Below are 20,510 nucleotides of genomic sequence, written 5' to 3' on the forward strand. Positions count from 1 at the left end.
CCTTTCAGTCTTAGCTGTGGAGGACGCAACTCAACTCCAGGTCCAGTTACCGTTGCTAGTTGCAGGGGACGCTGCCCACCATCCCTTGTGGGAGTCGAGGAATCGAATTGGCAACCTTGTTGTTGAGAGCCTGCACTCCAACCAACTGAGCAATCTGGGAAGCAGCTCAGCTCAAGGTGCCGTGTTCAATCTTAGTTGCAGGGGGCGCTGCCCACCATCCCATGTGGGACTCGAGGAGTTGAACCGGCAACCTTGAGGTTGAGAGCCCATTGGCCCATGTGGGAATCGAACCGGCAGCCTTCGGAGTTAGGAGCATGGAGATCCAAGCGCCTGAGCCACCAAGCCGGCCTACTTTTTAAGATTTTTATTAAAATATAGCTAACATACAAATTATATTAGTTTCAGGAGTATATCATAGTTATTCAACAGTACCCACCTGGCACTATACATAGTGATTACCATATTACTGATTTTATTCCCTATGCTAACGAAGTGATCACCATCTGAAACCATGCCATGCTATCACAATATTATTGACTATATTCTACATGCTGTGTATTACATCCCCAATACTTATTTGTTTTGTACCTGGAACTTTGAACTTCTTATTCCCCTTTTCTTTACCCCTTTGTAAAAAATTTTCAATTACAGTTGACATTCAATATTATTTTGTATTAATTTTAGGTGTGTATAGCATAGTGGTTAGACATTTATGTAATTTACAAAGTAATCCCCCTGACTAGTACCCACCTAGCATTATGCGTATTATTATCATATTATTTATATTCCCTGTGTTTTAACTTTTACTTTACATCCCCATGACTATTTTATAACTATTAATTTTGTATTCTTAATCCCTTCACCTTTTTCACCCTGCCCCCAACCCCTCTCCAGTCTATCACCTCGATAGATCTAGTACCCATCTGACACCATACATACTTATTACAATATTATTGACTACGTTCCGTATGGTATACCCTACATCCACATGACTACTGTGTAACAACAACCAATTTGCACTTCTTAATCTCTTCCCCTTTTTCACTCATCCGCCCCACCCCCATCCCATGTGGCAACCATCAAAATGTTCTCTGTATCTATGAGTTTGTTTCTGTTTTGTTTGTTTATTTTGTTCTTTAGATTCCACATACAGTGAAAATATACATTTGTCTTTCATTGTCTGACTTACTACACACAGCACAGTACCCTCTAGGTCCATCCATGTGTTGCAGGTGGCAAGATTGTATTCTTTTTTATGGCTGAGTAATATTCCATTGTACATATGTGCCACCTTTTCTTTATCCATTTACCCATTCAGGCACATCCAGGCTGCCTTCATATCTTGGCTGTTCATTGCAGCATTATTCATGGGGGTCAAGACATGGAAACAACCGAAATGTCCATTGGTAGATGAATGGATAAAGATGTACATATATACAATGGAATGTCACTCAACAATAAAAAAGAATAAAATCTTGACATTTGTGACAACATGGATGGACCAACAGGGTATTGTTCTAAGTGAAATAAGTTGGATGGAGAAAGACAAATACTGCCTGATTTCATTTATATGTGTAATTAAAAAAAGTAACCAAATGAACAAACAAAAAGAGAACTAAAACAGACTCATACTGTGTTTCCCTGAAAATAAGACCTAGTGGGACAATCAGCTCTAATGCATCTTTTGGAGCAAAAAATTAATATAACACCCGGTATTTATATTATGTTATATCATATCATATCATATGATATCATACCCAGTATTATATTGTATTGTGTTGTGTTGTGTTGTATTATACCGGGTCTTAGTTTACTATAAGTATTTTACTATAAGTAAAATTTATAAGTATTTTAAAATTTATAACTATTTTACTTATAGTAAAATAAGACCGGGTCTTACATTAATTTTTGCTCCAAAAGACACATTAGAGCTGATTGTCTGGCTGGGTGTTATTTTCGGGGAACATGGTAGATACAAAGAACAAACTGATGGTTACTAATAGAGAGGAGGGGAGTGAAGAAAGAGGTGAAAAAGGTGAAGGAAAATATAGTCAATAATAGGGTGATAACTTAGCAAGGTGTCAGATGGTTACTAGACTTAGTGTTTTGAACACATAAGTTATATAAATGTCCAATCACTATGTTGTACACCTGAAACTAATGTTGTATGCCAACTATACTTTAAAGTAAAATGGTTAATTTTGTGTTATATATATTTTAACATAAAATTATTTTTTTAAAGTTTATGAAGAGCCATTAAAACATGTTTACTGCAAATATGATTATAACTGTTATTTTTGAGTATTTACAGGCTGGAGGCTTCACATTTATTGATTCTAATCTTTATGGCAGCATCACAAGATAAGTATGAGGAATGGGAAAAACAAAGAAGTATTTTAGTGGGTTTTAAAAAGTCTTAGCAGTTTAAAACACTGACTTTGAATCACTTTAAACTTAAGTTTATCAATCAAATGAAGGAGTGAGGTCTTGAAATCTAATAAAATACTGACCAGTGGGGAGCATTCTTGTTATGGTTATGTTTAGAACATTTAGTCATAAATTTCAATTTGTTGTATGAATTTGATACTTGGGAAATGGCCAGCTTGAAGCATCTGATTACCAACTTGTACTTTTCTGAATTCTGTGTTTTGTCTTCCAGTTTTCAATATGTAGTTGAAAAGATGGGTGTTTTTTTGCCATAGAAAATGTATTTTCAACCTTATGTATTTGAAGTTTGATATTCTTGATTTAAAATAAACTGAAAATTATACTCAAATTTTAACAAAAATATATCTGTGTTGTATGAAGTAATTTAAATGGGTGATTTGTTTGAAAGTAGTAGTAAATCAGTTTAGTTTTTTGTTTTTTATAACTTGGCAAGGAATTTCCTTTTTGATGTCTTTTTTCCCCCCAGTTGACTGGTCCTTTGAGAATACTATATGAATAAAGATTTACTTTCTTAGTAGCCCTTTGACTTCAAAAACTATAGTCATTTTTATGAAAACTTTTAATAACATTTAGTAGTTAACACTGATACTTCTTTTTAAGCCATTTAGTGGTATCTAATATTTTGGATTATTTTGGCAATATACATTTTAGTTTGGTGTAAACTAAGCAGTTTTTAAAAATCATAACCCTTTGTAGAAATATATATTACATTATATATGCCTAATTAATCAAAACATAAGTTTTACAGTAAAACATTGCTCTCTCTATGGGAGATACTTTAAATTTTACAGTGTTTTACTGAAAAAAATGTTTGTCAACCTCTAAATTGATTTTACAACTCATAACAAGTCAGCTTTAAAAGTCACGGTTTCAAATTAAAAGTCACGGTTTCAAATGTGCGTGTTCTTCTGTCCCATGGAGACCATTGGGGTCTATAAAATTTCACTGTAGCAAAGTTAGAGTTTGGTGGACACTAATCGAAACATGCAACTTTGTAAGCAGAACAGTTAACAGAAATAATAAATGGTACCTCAGGAGGTAACCTGGACAGCCCCAGGATGGCAAGTTATTGTGGCTGGTGGCTGCTCTAGCAGATACCGAAAACTCACAAAAATAGTTGAGTAGAAATGCTTGCTTGCAGGGCTGAAACAGTGCAGATGGTTTTGGACCTATGAGCGCAAGCGGAAGTGCGTCTCTGAATGCGTGCCGAGGTGCAGCCTGCCTTGAACAGAGAGCCCTGAATGCTTAGGATAGTGGAGGGTGTGCTCCTGCAGAATCCCTGGCTGCAGGGGCTCGCTTGTAGTATTCCTAAAGTAGAGCTGAAAGGATTCCTGTTTAGGCAGCAGGGTGTTTTCCTTTTCTGCTGAAGGCTGTAATTCTGCTTCTGCCCTTTGTTGTTCCTTTGCTCGGGAAAAATTGCTATGAACCAACACAACTTTAATGGAGTGCTAGTTCTCTCTTTACCATGATCATATATTAGCTAATTCAGAATGTAAGAATACACTTTATAGCAAAACAGACTGTATGTGTGTCATTTGGAGTGTGCCACTTTCACTCTGTTCCATTTAGCCAGTTTTTTAGAGTAATTGCTATAGTTGGTTATGTCAGCTTGACATTTTGATTTGAGATATCCTATTATAGACTTGTTCCAAATGTCAAACAGTGACTTCAGATTTTCTGAATGATACGCATGAACTCTTACTAGTGCTGTTAGAACATAAGATGATTTTACAATGTCTTTGTTACTGTCTATAAACTCGATGTGTATTGCTGAAATGAGTTAGTTTCTCTTGAGACTAGAGATTACATTTACATTGCCTAATGAAGCTTTTATGTATTGATTTCAGGTTATTTGCACTTAAGTGAACTTTGAACTTGATTAGAACTTTGATGACACTGGGTGGGGAAGGGATTTGCATAACAGGCAGATTTTACTGTGTGCCAAATATCAAGGAAGACTATTGGTAAACAGCTTTTAAATGTCCCTCATTAGTGTATATTTGAAGGGTCAGACAGTTTCTTAGTTTTTATATACTAACTGTAGTAAACATTTAGTTTGATTGTAATCAAAGTTTGACTGGAGAATAACTTTGCTCCTAACAGACTGACTCTGGAGTACATGGAAGGGCATATTATCAGATTAGTACTTCTAAGAATACTGATCTGTGTGTTCTTTAAGAATATGTGTTCTGATCTGTGTGTTCTTTAAGAATATGTATTCGGTCTCTTTCATAAAAATAATTGTGTCGTCTTCAGGAAGCAGACATTATATTTTAGCAGTGTTGCTTCTCTCTCCAAACACAGGGTGGATAATATAGTAATTTATAGTCATTTTGATAACATTTTACTCATTAAAAAGTAATAAATACATATGGTAAAACATTCAGAATACATAAATGTATGTAGAAAAGAACCTGTAATTCCATTTGTCATAGACGTACCCAACTAGTGTCTATTTGTATGTGTGTGTATACACACACACTCTTTGGAAGAATTACTTTTTAAAATTATATATGACATGAACATTTTCCCTGTGTTAGTAAATATTTTCAGAAATATTATGTTAAACAACTACATAAAATTGTCGTACTTTTAGCTATTCTTTTGTTAGACATTAGGAGTTTAAAAATTTTTGTCAGATGCCATACTATTACGGCCATCTTTGTTAATACATTTTCACATTTCTGATTATTTTCCTGTGATAGGTAGCTAAAAATTTGAATCAATTGATCAAGGAGGATCAAAGGAATTATAGGAGATTTTTTTCTATATGAATTTATGTATTTTTAAAATGCTTAACATGTATGTTTATTTAATGAGAAAATGTTACAAAAATGACTCTACAAATCACTATCTTTATTAGGTTTGTAGAAAAAACTTCCTAGGGATGACACAATTGTGCTTATAAAATAAAAGAGATAAATGTACCCATTGACAAATTGTTTTCCAGGAAGATTGGACCATTTTAGGTGATCACCAGCAGTGGGTAAGAATGTCTGTTTCACCTTACCTGTTAATATAATATTCAAAAATCTTTTGCCTGAAAAAATCTTTTGCCTTTTTATAGGTAAAAAAGTATCTTGTTTTAATTTGCATTTTTAGCTTCCACTTTCATGTGTTTATTTGCCATTTGTTCCTTAATCTGTGAATTGTGTGTACTTATTTGTTATTTTTTGGGGGAAATAGGAAGGTCTTAATGTTTCATTAACTTCTATGGGCTCTTTATATAGCGAGGATAAAGTTTCTTCTGTCATATTTGTTGTAATTTTCAGCATTTGTCATTTGCTCAGTTTTTGTTTTCTTTGATGTACACAGTTCTACATTTCTAACTGTAATAAACTGTACTACACTTTTCTTTGAAGTTTCTTACATTTCTTTTTTTGTGTAGAAAGCTTTTCTGTATCTGCATATCATTAAATATGTGTATATTTTCTTTTTATTTTTTAATTTGAATTTTATTCTTGTTCTTCCTTGATCTTCCTGGAATTTATTTTGTAATTTTGTATGAGAACATATTTATTTTGATGGTTTTCTAATAATTGGAAAGCTTTTTAAAAAAATTTATTGAGGAATATTAGGGAACAGTGTGTTTCTTCTCCAGGGCCCATCAGCTCCAAGGCGTTGTCCTTCAATCTAGTTGTGGAGGGCGCAGCTCAGCTCCAAGTCCAGTCGCCGTTTTCAATCTTTAGTTGCAGGGAGCTCAGCCCACCATCCCATGCGGGAGTCAAACCGGTAACCTTGTGGTTGAGAGCTTGCTCTCTAACCAGCTGAGCCATGCGGCCGGCCCTCTGGCAGCTCATTGGCAGGTCATTGTCTTCAGTCTAGTTGTGGAGGGCACAGCCCACTGACCCATGTGGGAATTGAACTGGCAGCCCTGTTGTTCAGAGCTCACGCTGTAACCAACTGGGCCATCCGGCCACCCCTGGAAAGCTTTCTTAACACTGTGATGCATGACCTGTCCATCTCCTTCTGGTTTTTGGCATTTCCTTTTCCGTTTTCTTTTTTTAATTTTTCAATTACAGTTGACATTCAATATGATTTTACATTAGTTTCAGGTGTACAGCATAGTGGTTTGACATTTTTATAATTTTTTTTTAAATTAAATTTATTGGGGTGACAATTGTTAGTAAATTTACATAGATTTCAGGTGTACAATTATGTATTACATCGTCTATAAATCCCATTGTGTGTTCACCACCCAGAGTCAGTTCTCCTTCCATCACCATATATTTGATCCCCTTTACCCTCATCACCCACCCCCCACCCCCTTACCCTCTGGTAACCACTAAATTATTGTCTGTGTCTATGAGTTTTTGTTTCTCATTTGTTTGTCTTGTTCTTTTTGGTTTATATACCACATATCAGTGAAATCATAGGGTTCTCTGCTTTTTCTGTCTGACTTATTTCACTTAGCATTATACTCTCAAGATCCATCCATGTTGTCACAAATGCTCCTATATCATCTTTCCTTAACGCCGAATAGTATTCCATTGTGTATATGTACCACAACTTCTTTATCCATTCATCTATCGAAGGACATTTTGGTTGTTTCCATGACTTGGCTACCGTAAACAAAGCTGCAATGAACATTGGCGTACACGTGTCTCTATAGAGAAATGCTTTTATATTTTTGGGGTAGATACCCAGGAGAGCGATTGCTGGGTCATATGGTAATTCTGTTCGTAATTTCTTGAGGAACCTCCACACTGCCTTCCATAGCGGCTGCACCAGTCTGCATTCCCACCAACAGTGTATGAGAGTTCCTTTTTCTCCACAGCCTCTCCAACACTTGTTACTATTTGTTTTGTTGATGAAAGCCATTCTGACTGGAGTGAGGTGATATCTCATTGTGGTTTTCATTTGCATTTCTCTGATGATTAGCGATGTTGAGCATTTTTTCATATGTCTATTTGCCATTTGTATGTCCTCTTTGGAGAAATGTCTCTTCAGGTCCTCTGTCCATTTTTCAATTGGGTTGTTTGTTTTTTTGTTGTTGAGTTTCATGAGTTCCTTGTATATTTTGGATATTAGCCCCTTATCAGAGGAACTGTTTGCGAAAATCTTCTCCCATTCAGTTGGTTGCCTCATTATTTTGTCAATAGTTTCTTTTGCTGTGCAGAAGCTTTTCAGTTTCATATAATCCCATTTGTTTATTTTAGTTTTTACTTCCATTGCCTTTGGAGTCAAATTCATAAAATGCTCTTTGAACCCAAGGTCCATAAGTTTAGTACCTATGTTTTCTTCAATGCAGTTTATTGTGTCAGGTCTTATGCTTAAGTCTTTGATCCATTTTGAATTAATTTTGGTACATGGTGACAGATAGCAGTCCAGTTTCATTCTTTTGCACGTAGCTATCCAATTCTGCCAGCACCATTTATTGAAGAGGCTGTCTTTCCTCCATTGTATGTTTTTAGCTTCTTTGTCAAAAATTATCTGTCCATATTTATGTGGTTTTATTTCTGGGTTCTCAATTCTATTCCATTGGTCTATGTGTCTGTTTTTCCGCCAATACCAAGCTGTTTTGATTATTGTAGCCCTGTAGTACAAGCAAAAATCAGGGAGTGTGATACCTCCAGTATTGTTCTTTTTTTTTAATATTGCTTTGGCTATTCGGGGTCTTTTGTGGTTCCAAACAAATCTGATGATTTTTTGTTCTATTTCTTTAAAAAATGCCATTGGGATTTTAATGGGGATTGCATTAAATCTGTATATGGCTTTGGGTAATATGGCCATTTTAACGATGTTGATTCTTCCAATCCATGAGCACGGAATGTCTTTCCATTTCTTTGTGTCTTCTTCAATTTCTTTCAAAAATGTCTTATAGTTTTCAGCATATAAATCCTTCACATCCTTGGTTAAGTTTATTCCTAGGTATTTTATTCTTTTTGCTGCAATTGCAAAAGGAATTGTTTTTTCTATCTCTTTTTCTGAGATTTCATTGTTGGTTTATAGGAAAGCAATGGACTTTTGTACGTTGATTTTGTAGCCAGCAACTTTACTGTATTCATTGATTGTTTCTAATAGCTTTTTGGTGGAGTCTTTAGGGTTTTGTATATATAGCATCATGTCATCTGCAAAGAGTGACAATTTAACTTCTTCATTCCCAATTTGGATGCCTTTTATTTCTTTCTCTTGCCTGATAGCTCTGGCGAGGACTTCCAACACTATGTTGAAAAGCAGAGGTGATAGGGGACAACCTTGTCGTGTTCCTGAACGTAGAGCAAAGGGCTTCAGCTTTTCACCATTAATTATGAGATTAGCTGAGGGCTTGTCGTATATGGCCTTTATTATGTTGAGGTATTTTCCTTCTCTACCAATTTTAGTAAGTGTTTTAATCATAAATGGATGTTGTATCTTATCAAATGCTTTTTCCGCATCAATTGATAGACTCATATGATTTTTGTCCTTTATTTTGTTTATGTGATGTATCACATTGATGGATTTGCGAATGTTGAACCATCCTTGTGCCCCGGGGATGAACCCCACTTGGTCGTGATGAATAATCTTTTTAATGTATTGTTGTATTCGATTTGCTAGAATTTTGTTTAGGATTTTAGCATCTGTATTCATCAGAGATATAGGTCTGTAGTTTTCTTTTTTTGTGTTGTCCTTACCAGGTTTTGGTATCAGGGTAATGTTGGCCTCATAAAATGAGTTAGGGAGTACTGACTCTTCTTCAATTTTTTGGAAGAGATTGAGCAGGATTGGTATTAGATCCTCTTTGAAGGTTTGGTAGAATTCACTGGTGAAGCCATCTGGTCCAGGACTTTTGATTTTGGGAAGGTTTTTGATGACTGATTCAATTTCGTTACTGGTGATCGGCCTGTTAAGATTTTCCAGTTCTTCATGATTCAGCCTTGGAAGGCTATATGTTTCTAAGAACTTGTCCATTTCTTCTAAGTTATTAAATTTGGTGGCATATAGTCCTTCATAGTATTCTTGCATGATCCTTTGTATTTCTGTGGTGTTTTAAATATTATAAAGCTGAGGTATATTTTTCTCTTAGTGCACAGTGTCCCCTTACTAAAATATACATACATCTATGTTTTTCTCTTTTTATAGGGCAGCTATAATAAAAGAATCTAAGGATTTAAAATTGCTTGAGAGAGGAAAGGAAATACTGTTCTAGGTTTTATTAACTCAGTTATTTAACATACCATTAGCTTTTCTTCTTTTCAGACTTTTCGTCCTCCGAAATATTTTGTTATGATTGCTAGCTTTGAGCCCAAATCAATTTCTGTACTCAAAACCTGAAAGGAAGATAACTGAGCTCCTGTTTCTACTGCAGTTCATCTCTATAGCTATGTCCTGTTATCTTTGGGTTTGAGGAGAAAGGGTTAATTGTACTAGGGTAGTGTACTGCCATTGAAGCAGCATAGCCTTATAATCAGCAGCTTTTTGTTTGTTCGCTTAAGATTGCAACTGTGTGAACAGTGAAGAAAAGAAGTAAACTACATTAAAATCATATAGAGCTTTCTTTTTCATGAAAAGTAAAGTTGGTCAATATGCTCACATTACTTGTAATTTTCATTTTGAGATGCCTGTGTGAAGGAAAATGCTGCGCATCAAAAAACATCTCAGCAGCTTTTTCTCATTGAAGTTAGTTATTACCTTTAAAACTGTATGATAAAATCTGTTTCGTATGCTATTGGTTGTTTATAATTAATTACTTCTGTCATCATTGAGTGTGGTCCTCTCCGTGGCGATTCTCGTACACTCCTCAGTTCAGCCTGTTGAGTGCCTTTTCCTGTGGTTCATCTAAAAATTCACAGGGACACTTAGCTTGAAACGCTGTGGCACTGATGCCCGAATACTTTGTCTTAAAATGGGACAAAGCTTTTACAGAGCCTTGCAGATTTCGTGTCCCAGACACTGGCTATCTTTTTCATTTAGGACATAATCAGATATGTACTGTGGACTGTCCTTTTTAGCTGCAACTTTGGAATTTATGCTCTTAAGTAATAATAAGTTAGTTCTCTTAAAACATAGCATTTGCTAGTAGTAAGAATTTTCAATGGCAGATCAATCAGCAAATCAGCAAAGACAGGTTGTATTTTTTAACGGCCTTAGTCGTTTTTGTCCTTTCATATATTTTAAAATAGTGTGCTGTTGAATGGCTCTTGGGATTCTTATGACGTAGTGTGTGAAGCTGATGGTGATCAATAGTTGTCTTCATTTAGCAGCTCACCTAATGAAGAACGTGAAAAATGGATTTTGAAGATTTACGTGAAAGGAAATAACTTCTGAGGGGTTGATTGGTTTATTTGTGTTTATACTGGCAAATAAGGAAATACAGTGTGTTAGATAAGGACATTCATTTATTGAACAAATTGGGTAACAAATGGGTAACATGTGGTGGCTTATCACACAACGGTTCCAATTATTTGTGCCTGTGTGTATTTTAAACATTTGTGGATGGTGTGAACCTTGTGTTTCCTCTCTGGCTTCTAATTTTCTCTTCTACTTTTTGAAGAAGAGTTATTTTTCAGTGGATAAAGAGAGCTAATTGATTCATGACCATTATTTTAATTGAGGAATTTTCATAAATTGTAAGGTTTCTGTAAGGGATGATGTTATCAGATAGGTTGTTTTGTTTTATTTCTCACATTTTTTACTTTGGTGAAGTTATAATCTATAATCCCAACAAATTGAAGGGACAATTGAGATGGTTCAGGCAGTGGTGTTTGAAAAAAAATTTAAAGCTACAGACCCCTTTTTTCAAACAATTACTCTGATATATAAACAAAGATTATTTAAGAAATAAAAGTAGAGAGAAGACAGAGGAGATGTGATTGAGACAGAAATGGGAGCTCAGATCCGCCAGTATTGCCCTGCCAGGCATTCCCAGAAGATGTTCTTCAGAACCCCTAGGCTTCACAGAGCCTGGTTAGATGTCACTAATCACACCTCTTGATTTTACAAACAACAACCACCACCACCATAGTGACTATTATTTATAATTTACAATGTGATAGGTGCCCCCCCTACTTTCTTCTAATTATTATAATAACCCTGCAGGTTAAGTTTCAGAATGTTCATAGTATAGATTAATACATTAAGACTCACAGTGTTTATGTAACTTCACTGAAGTCTTTCTGATGGAACAAGGAATTGAACCCCGAGGCAAATCTTTATTACCAATAAAGGTTGTTCTCCCTTAACCTTCTTTTAGTTTCTGTGACACTGTGTTTTCCTGATTTCCACCCATTTCCCTGATTGCTCTTGTCTCCTTTGCCAGCGTCTCATTACTGTTCCCGCCATTTCATGGCGGATCGGTCCTCTGACTGCCTCCTCCTACTCTGTTTTCTTTTCCTAGGGAGGCTCATTCACTCTTGCGGCTTCAACGATATCTGTGTATCAAAACCTTCACATTTATATCTTTAGCTCATATCATTCCTCCACGCTTCACACCCACATATCCAGTTTCTCACTTGAAACCTTTTCTCAACATCTCAAAGTTACTTTAAATTCAACTCATGAGCTCGTCTCAATTCTGATTTTTCCTTATTTCCCCCTCATTTTTATTTATGGCATCACCACTTGTCCAGGGAGTTTACATCAGAAACTTTGGAATCTTCCTTGGTTTCCTCCCCCCTTTCTCACCCTGCCAGTCAAACCTTGTTGAGTTTTCTTTTCTTCTCTTACGGTAGGTATTTCTCAGAGCCATCCATTTCCCCCCCCCACTGCCACTGTCATACCGTAATTTGGTCATCGTCATTGTTAGCTTAGATTATTGCTACAGTGTTCCAGTTTTCTCCAGTCTTTTTCTTTCCCCCTAATATGTAGCCACATTTAGTGTTTTTTTTAAATTTATTGGGGTGACAATTGTTGGTGAAATTACATAGATTTCAGGTGTACAATTGTGTATTATATCATCTATAAATCCCATTGTGTGTTCACCAGCCAGAGTCACATTTAGTTTTTAAAAACGCACATGTGATGTTTGAATCCCGGCTCCACCACTCACTAGTTATGTGACCTTGGGCAAGTCGCTGACTCTGTCATGCCTTAGTTTTCTTGTCTGTAAAATGGTTATAATAATTCTTACCCCATGTGATTGTTGTAAGAATTAAGTGAGGTAATATGTGCTCGGCACGTGGCAAGCACTTGATAAATACTAGTAATGGTGATGACACTCGGCTCAGAACTTTCTAGTGGCTTTTTGCTGCCCTTAAAGTCCTTAGAACTCTAGCCACACTTGCTTAAAGTTCTTTGTGCTTCAGTCTCCTTAATTCCTCAACTGTGCCATGCCCCCTCCTTCTTCAGGGTCTCCACATAAGTTGTCCTCTCTTCACAGAAAAGTGTCTTTAATAGTTAACAAAAGTTACTCATTATTCAAATCTCATTCAGCCCCCAAATGTCTTTCTTAGATAACCTTTCTCTGAACCTTCCAAGGTGGTTTGGGTGTTTTTGTTATGTTTACCTTACTACCTTGAATTTGGAGCTTTTATACTTGTTTGTAATTATAATTGTGTGTGAGTGTGTGTGTGCATTTTGATTGATAACTGTCTTATCTACTGTTACTTATCTTACCTACCTTTATGTGGCCAGACCATGTTGATTATGGTTTCCTACCGTTGTATCTCTAGCAAGGGGCATCATGCCTGACACAGAACAACTGCTAAAAATGTTTCTTCCATCAGTGAGGGACTATACTTTAGTATTTTTTCCTCTGTTACTCAACATTAAATACAAAAGTAGCTGCATTTAAATGCCAGTTTTCCTTATACTATGGAGATCAAAGAATTTGCTGTAAAAACTGTCAAAAAAGAATTATAGCAGCATCTATCCTAGTTGACATGTTTAGTTTATATATTTAGTTTAAAAATATTTTAAACGTAGGAACTGAATCAGGTATCCCTGTATGACTATTATTCTTCAAATATCTGATAAAAAAATAAAACTTACTTTTTCTTTCTTTCTTTCCTTCTTTCTTTCTTTCTTTCTTTCTTTCTTTCTTTCTTTTCTTCCTTCCTCCCTCCCTCCCTCCCTCCCTCCCTCCCTCCCTCCCTCCCTCCTTCCTTCCTTCCTTCCTTCCTTCCTTCTTTCTTTCTTTTTGTAATGAATATTAAAGGGACAGCAGGGAAACTGTTGAAGATACTGATTTATTGTTGTTTTCACATCTTCAGGGTTCCTATCTGTAAGATAATTTTATAGAAATCTTGGAGATCAAAATTTTGGCATTAAGATTAAAGTAGTTGTTTTTTGTGGGGCTTCTCAGGGAAAGATGTCATTTTAGGATGTGGGGTGGGAGGAGGAAAGAAATTAGAATTCTTCTCAATCTTTCCTGTTTCTTCTCTCATTCCTTCTTTCAGAGAGAGAAGATTCTATGGGTAGAATTTTTTCTATTTAAAAAACATTCCCATGCCTCAGAATGAAGTTAGGGTTCTGCTAAAGCAGCTTCATAATTAACAAGTTTGTTTGAAAATACTCTGCCTTTATTCCTTAGGGATGGAATTGAATGCACAATCATTTGACTTTTTTTTTTTTTTAATAGCAACTCAATCCATTTCCATTAAAAGTTTCCTCCTAGGAAAGTGGTTATACGATTAATGGAAAATGTTATGATTAATAGTTCTACTGATATGAAAATTCCAGGCCAGACATCTGAACCCTTTTATCATCTGTTTTATGTACCTCATTCTACCGTGTTTCCCTGAAAATTGGGCCTTGCCGGACAATCAGCTCTAATGCGTCTTTTGGAGCAAAAATTAATATAAGACCTGGTCTTATTTTACTGTAATATAAGACCAGGAATATAATATGATATGATATGATATGATATAAATATATATATATAATGGAATAACAATATATAAATAATATAATATATAATAAGACTGGGTCTTATACATAATATAATAAACCAGGTCTTATATTATATAAGACCAAGTCTTATATTAATTTTTGCTCCAAAAGATGCATTAGAGCTGATGGTCCGGCTAGGTCTTATTTTCGGGGAAACACGGTATGTTAAATTGAAAAAGGTTAAGTTTAAATGACTGGTATGAGTTAAAACACATTGTACTACCTAGGAGCTCCATTCCTTTGTCTCCTTGAGAGAAACTTTTACACACCTACATGAGGAGATGGATGTACGTGTATTTGTTATAATAGTGAAAAAGTGGACAAATACCTACTGCTCCTCAGTAGGTGAGTGGTCAGTTGGTATTTCCTTATCAAATGGAATATACGAGTATTCTGTGGCCTCTTCCTTACTTTTCTTAGGACACTGTTTCGTCAGAGCAATACACTGTTGTTTGTATTGCAGAATGCATGGAGTATCAAGACGCTGAATCTTGGGTGCTTTGGTCCTCGGTTTCTCACCTTCCTTGTTTAGCGCTTTCTCACAACATACTGGCGGACATCGTCTTCTTCAGAGAGGTTGAAAAGTTTGCGGATTCTACCAGCTCTTTTGGGCCCCAGGTGACGAGGCACAGTGGTATCAGTGAGACCAGGAATATCTTTTTCCCCTTTTTTCACAGTGACCAAGTTGAGAACACTCCGGTTGGCATCCACAATGCAACCTCAAACAAACTTGTGCTTCCTTTCTCCAGTCCTCCTTGGTCTATAATAGGAATGCCCCTTACTCAGGAGCAGATGACACAGCCATGGGTTAAGACACCCTGCTTCATGGGGAAACCTTTCTGTCATTCCCACCACCGATTTGAACCACATAACCCTTCCATTCTCACCCAGAGCATCAGCAGCAACTTCTGTGACCATATGTCTCTCGTAAAACGTTATGACCTTTGCATTCATCGTCCACTTCAGTGAGTTTCTGGCAGCCAATGGCTGGGAAAGAGATGTTCAGCTAAATCCTGAAGCAGCCGACTGCTTTTGAGGTGCCACAAAAATGAGCAAATTTTTTTCTCTTATTTTTAGGTAAAAAAATTTTTTATTAGAAAACTTTTAGATGCTCACCATAGGAGAATTATTAATATTCCAATTTTATCACTATTCCAACAGTGAGGGTCTTTGTATACACATCTTTGTATACTTGGCAAATCATTTCCTTGAAATATTTACTATAATGCTCTTTTATAGTCTGCCAAATTTTTAAAACAAGATATATTTTAAAATATATACCAAAAAGATTTCTATGTTAACTCTGTGAAGATATGGTACAGATATTTATATCCTCATTTTAAATATGAGGAATCTGAAACCCAGAAAGATAGCAGTTTGTTCCAAATTACATAGCTAGCTAGTGGGAGAGCTGGAACCCAAACTCACATCTTCCGATGTGGGTTAGTATTTTTTTGACGGTGGCACTGCCGGCCTCGATGCCTTAAATGCAAAGACTGACCTTTTATTGTTGCTCCTTCATTTCTAAATATGAGATTCTTGATGTAACGTCTTTTAGATTCTTTGTATAATGTGTTAGAATTTACTCGTGGAGATTAAATTCCCTTTCATTAGGGTACAGGCTAAAGATGTGCCCTCTCGAACATTTTTCTGCATTCACATCCTCATTTAATTACTCACCTATATTGTTATCTTCCCTGTGTAAAAAGCTCACATAGTTTCAGGTTTTTTTTTTAAAACTTCAAGTTATTACCTTTGGATAGTACTAGTTTTAGTGGGCTGGGAGAATTGCTGTTTTGAATCTAAGCTCTATCACTTATTGTGTGATCTTGGGCGAGTCACTTAAATCTCTGTAAGCCTAGTGTTAGCATCAATTAAAAAAAATAGTGTATGTCTAGTGAGGAGTAAATGAATTAACACATAAAAAGTGCTAGGCACTGGGGCCGACCCGGTGGCTCAGGCTGTTAGAGCTCCATGCTCCTAACTCTGAAGGCTGCCAGTTCGATTCCCACATGGGCCAGTGGGCTCTCAACCACAAGGTTGGTTGCCAGTTTCAATTCCTTGAGTCCCGCAAGGGATGGTGGGCTGTGCCCCCTGGGACAACTTGAAGCTGAACGGCACCCTCCACAACTAAGATTGAAAGGACAACAACTTGACTTGGAAAAAAAAAAAAAGTCCTGGAAGTACACACTGTTCCGCAATAAAGTCCTGTTCCCCTTCCCCAATAAAATCTTAAAAAAAAAAAAAGTGCTAGGCATAATCTAGCATGTAGAAACTGCTTATTAAATACTAGTATTTATTATTTAATGTGTAAATTTAATTGTAAAATACTTAAAAGTCATTTTGTGTCTTGAGATCCGCTGTAGTTTTTGGTGAAATTTTTTATATAATGTGTTTGTATTCCTGAAGATTTCCCCTGGCTTTCCTTTCTCCTTCCCTCCTTCAGTTCTACCTTCTGTTCTTTTGAACAGTGTTTTATTTTGTCACGGCTTATGCAAAGTGAGGAGTTGCCATACTTGTTTCCTGTTGGGAATAAACACAAGTTAAATTTCTAACATTTTACAGATTATCTCAGTTATTTTTTAAGATGATGTAAAACAGAATGACGTGAATCCTAGTTGGCTAAAGGCAGGGTTCTCAGAGCCCTGGTCGCTACCCTCTGACTCTGCTTCCTTCGTCTGCTTTGTTTTTGTTGCTTGAGGAGGAAAGCTGATTTGGGGTTTTCTTTTTTGTCTTGGTTCTAGCACATGCAGATGACAATCCAGGCTCTCCAGGATGAATTACGGATTCAGAGAGACCTCAACCAGCTGTTTCAGCAAGATAGTAGCAGCAGGACTGGTGAACCATGTGTGGCAGAGCTGACGGAGGAGAACTTCCAGAGGCTCCACGGTGAGCACGAAAGGCAGGCCAAAGAGCTGTTCCTTCTTCGAAAGACTCTGGAGGAAATGGAGCTGCGTATTGAGACTCAGAAGCAAACCCTAAATGCACGGGATGAATCCATAAAGAAGCTTCTGGAGATGTTGCAGAGCAAAGGACTTTCTGCTAAGGCTGCTGAGGAAGACCACGAGAGAACAAGACGGCTGGCAGAGGCTGAGATGCACGTCCACCACCTAGAAAGCCTTTTGGAGCAGAAGGAAAAAGAGAACAACATGCTGAGAGAGGTGAGGAAGTACTTTGTCAGTTGTTATGATTGATTGTTTTTTTTCCCCGTGATTAGTAAGCATCCTGGCCTAGATAAATTTTTGTTCTCTACTGGGCTAGTGGAAGGGAATTCTTTTCTTTGGTATTTAAGTGATTCCCTGATTTCTGTTCTGATTTGCTCTCTTATGTGAGATGATATTGACTGGTATGTGTACTGGCTTGATAACTTTCTGGCTCTTTTTCCCTCCCCGTCTGGTTTCTAGAGACTCATTTTGTTTCTAGGGGACACAGAATTTTCTTGATTTGTTACTCATCTCTTGATTTTGTTCATAGAGACTGCAACAAAACTAGAATCAGAGTAGCTAACTGTTGCTCAATTTTAAAAATATCAGTAAGTAAAGAGAAAGTGGTAACCCCAGTTTAGGTGTGTTTCTAATGTCCTTGGCAGCAGTAACGGATATGTTTGCCCTGTGGTTTCCATGGAAACTGTTGCCTTGCTATAAAATATATGTGATAAAAATCATTTGCTGCCATGGAGGCACAGAGAGAAAGAATGATACAGAGTCACACTGTCACTTATATTTTAGAGAGGAAAAATAGACTTCAGCTGACCACTATGACTGTTGATAATTTTTCACTTTTCTAGACAATGCTTCATTTTAAGAAAGCATATATGAAGAATTCATCTTATATTGAATTTAAAAAAATAACAGCTATAATTCTCTATATGTGATCAGAGACTTCAGACAGTTTTCCGATTTGGATAGGAAAAGAAAACAACTTAGAATTGTGTCAGTGCCAGTCTGAATAATCGTTTTTGAATGACATGTGAGGCAGGAGATTGAAAAATGGGATATTTGCAAAGCAGCAAAATAGCAACTTTAAAAGAATACTTTTAAATTTAGTTTGTTCCATAATGTCTCCTTTTGTAAAAAAATCTGCAATATTTATTTACAGTGAGGACATTTTTAGTTTTGAAAGAAATTCAGTGTTTTTTAAAAACATAATTTTATCACACAGTAAATTTGTTGTAGTTTATTATAGTAAAATTAGAAAGCAGATAAGCAAAAACTTAAAACCCAAGGCATTATTACCTAGTGATTAACTATCCGTTTTCATTATGTATCCAGTTTTTTTGTTACGCATACATTCTTTCATTATTTTTCTATTTCTTTTCCTTAAAAAAATAGAAAACTTTATCAGTATTACCAAGTATAACTTTCTGTGATGATGGAAATGTTTTATACCATGTTTTACCACTTGTTTTATACCATGGTAGCCACTTACCACATGTGACTATTGAAATGTGGCTAGTGTGACTGAGGAACTGAATTTTAAATTTTATTTAAATATAAGTGATTTAAAATTAAATTAACCAAATTTAAATTTAAGTACCTATGTGCAACTAATGGCTACTATATTAGATAGTGCAGCTATGCATAATGTAATATCACCTGCTTTTCTTAATACTGTATTTTGCTGTGTATAATGTGCTCCCATGTATAATGTGCACACCCGTATTTGGCCCAAACTTTCAGGGGGGAAAAATCATTTTAATCTTTTACTTCAAGTTTTTATTTGTTTATATTTAGGTACTTGCTTTTTGTATTATAAAGGAATTTTAGCATTTATTTTTTTAACATTACAGAACTAGAAATTTTATGTAACAAATAATTACAAAACACAAGAACAGATACAAGGTACAAGAAATTTTATGTACTGGTAACAATTTTATAATATTTGCACATCACAGAAGACCAAGAACTCTTCATTGTTTCAAGTTCATAGTAAGTTCAACAATTATCGTATTCCAGAGTATTATTTTGCAAACAGATATCGTTATTTATTTTGAGAGTTACACTTTTAACTCATAAGTGTAAATAAAGTAATTAAAAACATCTATATAGATACGGAATTAGTACTACCCACGTATAATGCACATCCTTATTGTTCCTTTACAAATTTCGGCAAAAAATGCGCGTTATACACGGCAAAGTATGGTAATTTGTCCTGACCATCTTTCTTTGTCAGAACATATAGAGTTCTGTAATTTCAAATGCATTTATAATATTCCATTGCCTTTATTTGAATATCTCTTGCTATTGAAAATTTAGACCAGTATTAATTTTTCAGTATTATAAAACAACATTAGTTGTTTTGGGACAAATTCTTAGAAGTAAATTTGCTGAAAAAGTGTGTACTTTTTTGAAACTTTGAATAATCTCATCTTCCAGAGTGATTCGACCAGTTTACTCCCAATAGCATATACTATTATATGTTTATGATTAATCTGTAGCTATATACATGTTGTGCTCTTCAAATTACAAGATCCTAATATTTTAGAAAATTTTCTATCAACTACTATGTTATAGGCACATCCTGAGTTTCTTTCAGTTTATTTTAAAGACTATATATTTTAATGAGATGATCCAGAGTCTGGCCGTAGAACATTGCTAGAGAAGTGGTAATGATCTCAAACAGCATGCAGCAGGAAGACTAAACCAGCATCATGACGCACTTTGTTACATTTTTAATGCTTCTTTTCTGCATATTTCAACCTATGCCCATTTATTTTTGAGTTTTGGGTTAATAAATAGTGAATAGTTACAGATTGTGAAAAGCCACAGAGTTTTTCTGTTACAGAACAATCAGAAATGTGGTGAATTTGCAAAAGTGGTAGAAAAGCCATGAATGTAAAGACTGATTTTCAAATAACAAGTTCTACAAATGCCAAGTCCCACTTACATACAGAATATAGGGAAGAATACAGACCTTTCTCAGTCACACACAATTCCAGTTGCCATTAGCTTCATCTTATAGGAAACACAGCCATACAAATTAAAATTATTTAAGAGCAAGTAGAAATGGTTGCGTCAGAAACAAATGTTTAGAAAGCTTGTTCTGCTTTCTGTTTTTCCTACTTATCTTTAAGACTTAGCTCAGATTTCAGTTCTTCTGTGACGTCTTCCTTTGTGTAGCTCTTTACGTGTATGTAGATGAACTGATATTGTAGTATATATACATGTGGATTTCTTCATTGTTCACACAATTTTTGCATCAAAGGTTTATTTATTTTTTTTGTCTTTATATTGCCAGTGTCTAAAAATACACCT

General features: G+C 35.6%; 1 protein-coding gene and 1 pseudogene across 8 annotated transcripts in view; one reads left to right on the forward strand and one right to left on the reverse strand.

Moving 5' to 3' along the window:
* Positions 1–20,510, forward strand: part of ERC1 (ELKS/RAB6-interacting/CAST family member 1) — a 483,911-nt gene that overhangs the window by 89,911 nt on the left and 373,490 nt on the right. For all 7 annotated transcript variants that reach the window (XM_081060693.1, XM_081060695.1, XM_081060696.1 and 4 more), the window contains exon 3: positions 17,001–17,417. In XM_081060693.1, coding sequence (XP_080916819.1) covers positions 17,001–17,417 — 417 coding nt within the window. The remainder of the gene's footprint in view (positions 1–17,000; positions 17,418–20,510) is intronic.
* Positions 14,585–15,460, reverse strand: LOC308502573 (small ribosomal subunit protein eS6-like; annotated as a pseudogene). The gene is made up of 2 exons: positions 15,449–15,460; positions 14,585–15,262 (listed from the first exon to the last, which is right to left on the reverse strand). The product of its transcript is annotated as a small ribosomal subunit protein eS6-like (transcript).

This window comes from Rhinolophus hipposideros, assembly GCF_964194185.1.
Source record: "Rhinolophus hipposideros genome assembly, chromosome: 9".
Lineage (NCBI taxonomy): Eukaryota > Metazoa > Chordata > Mammalia > Chiroptera > Rhinolophidae > Rhinolophus > Rhinolophus hipposideros.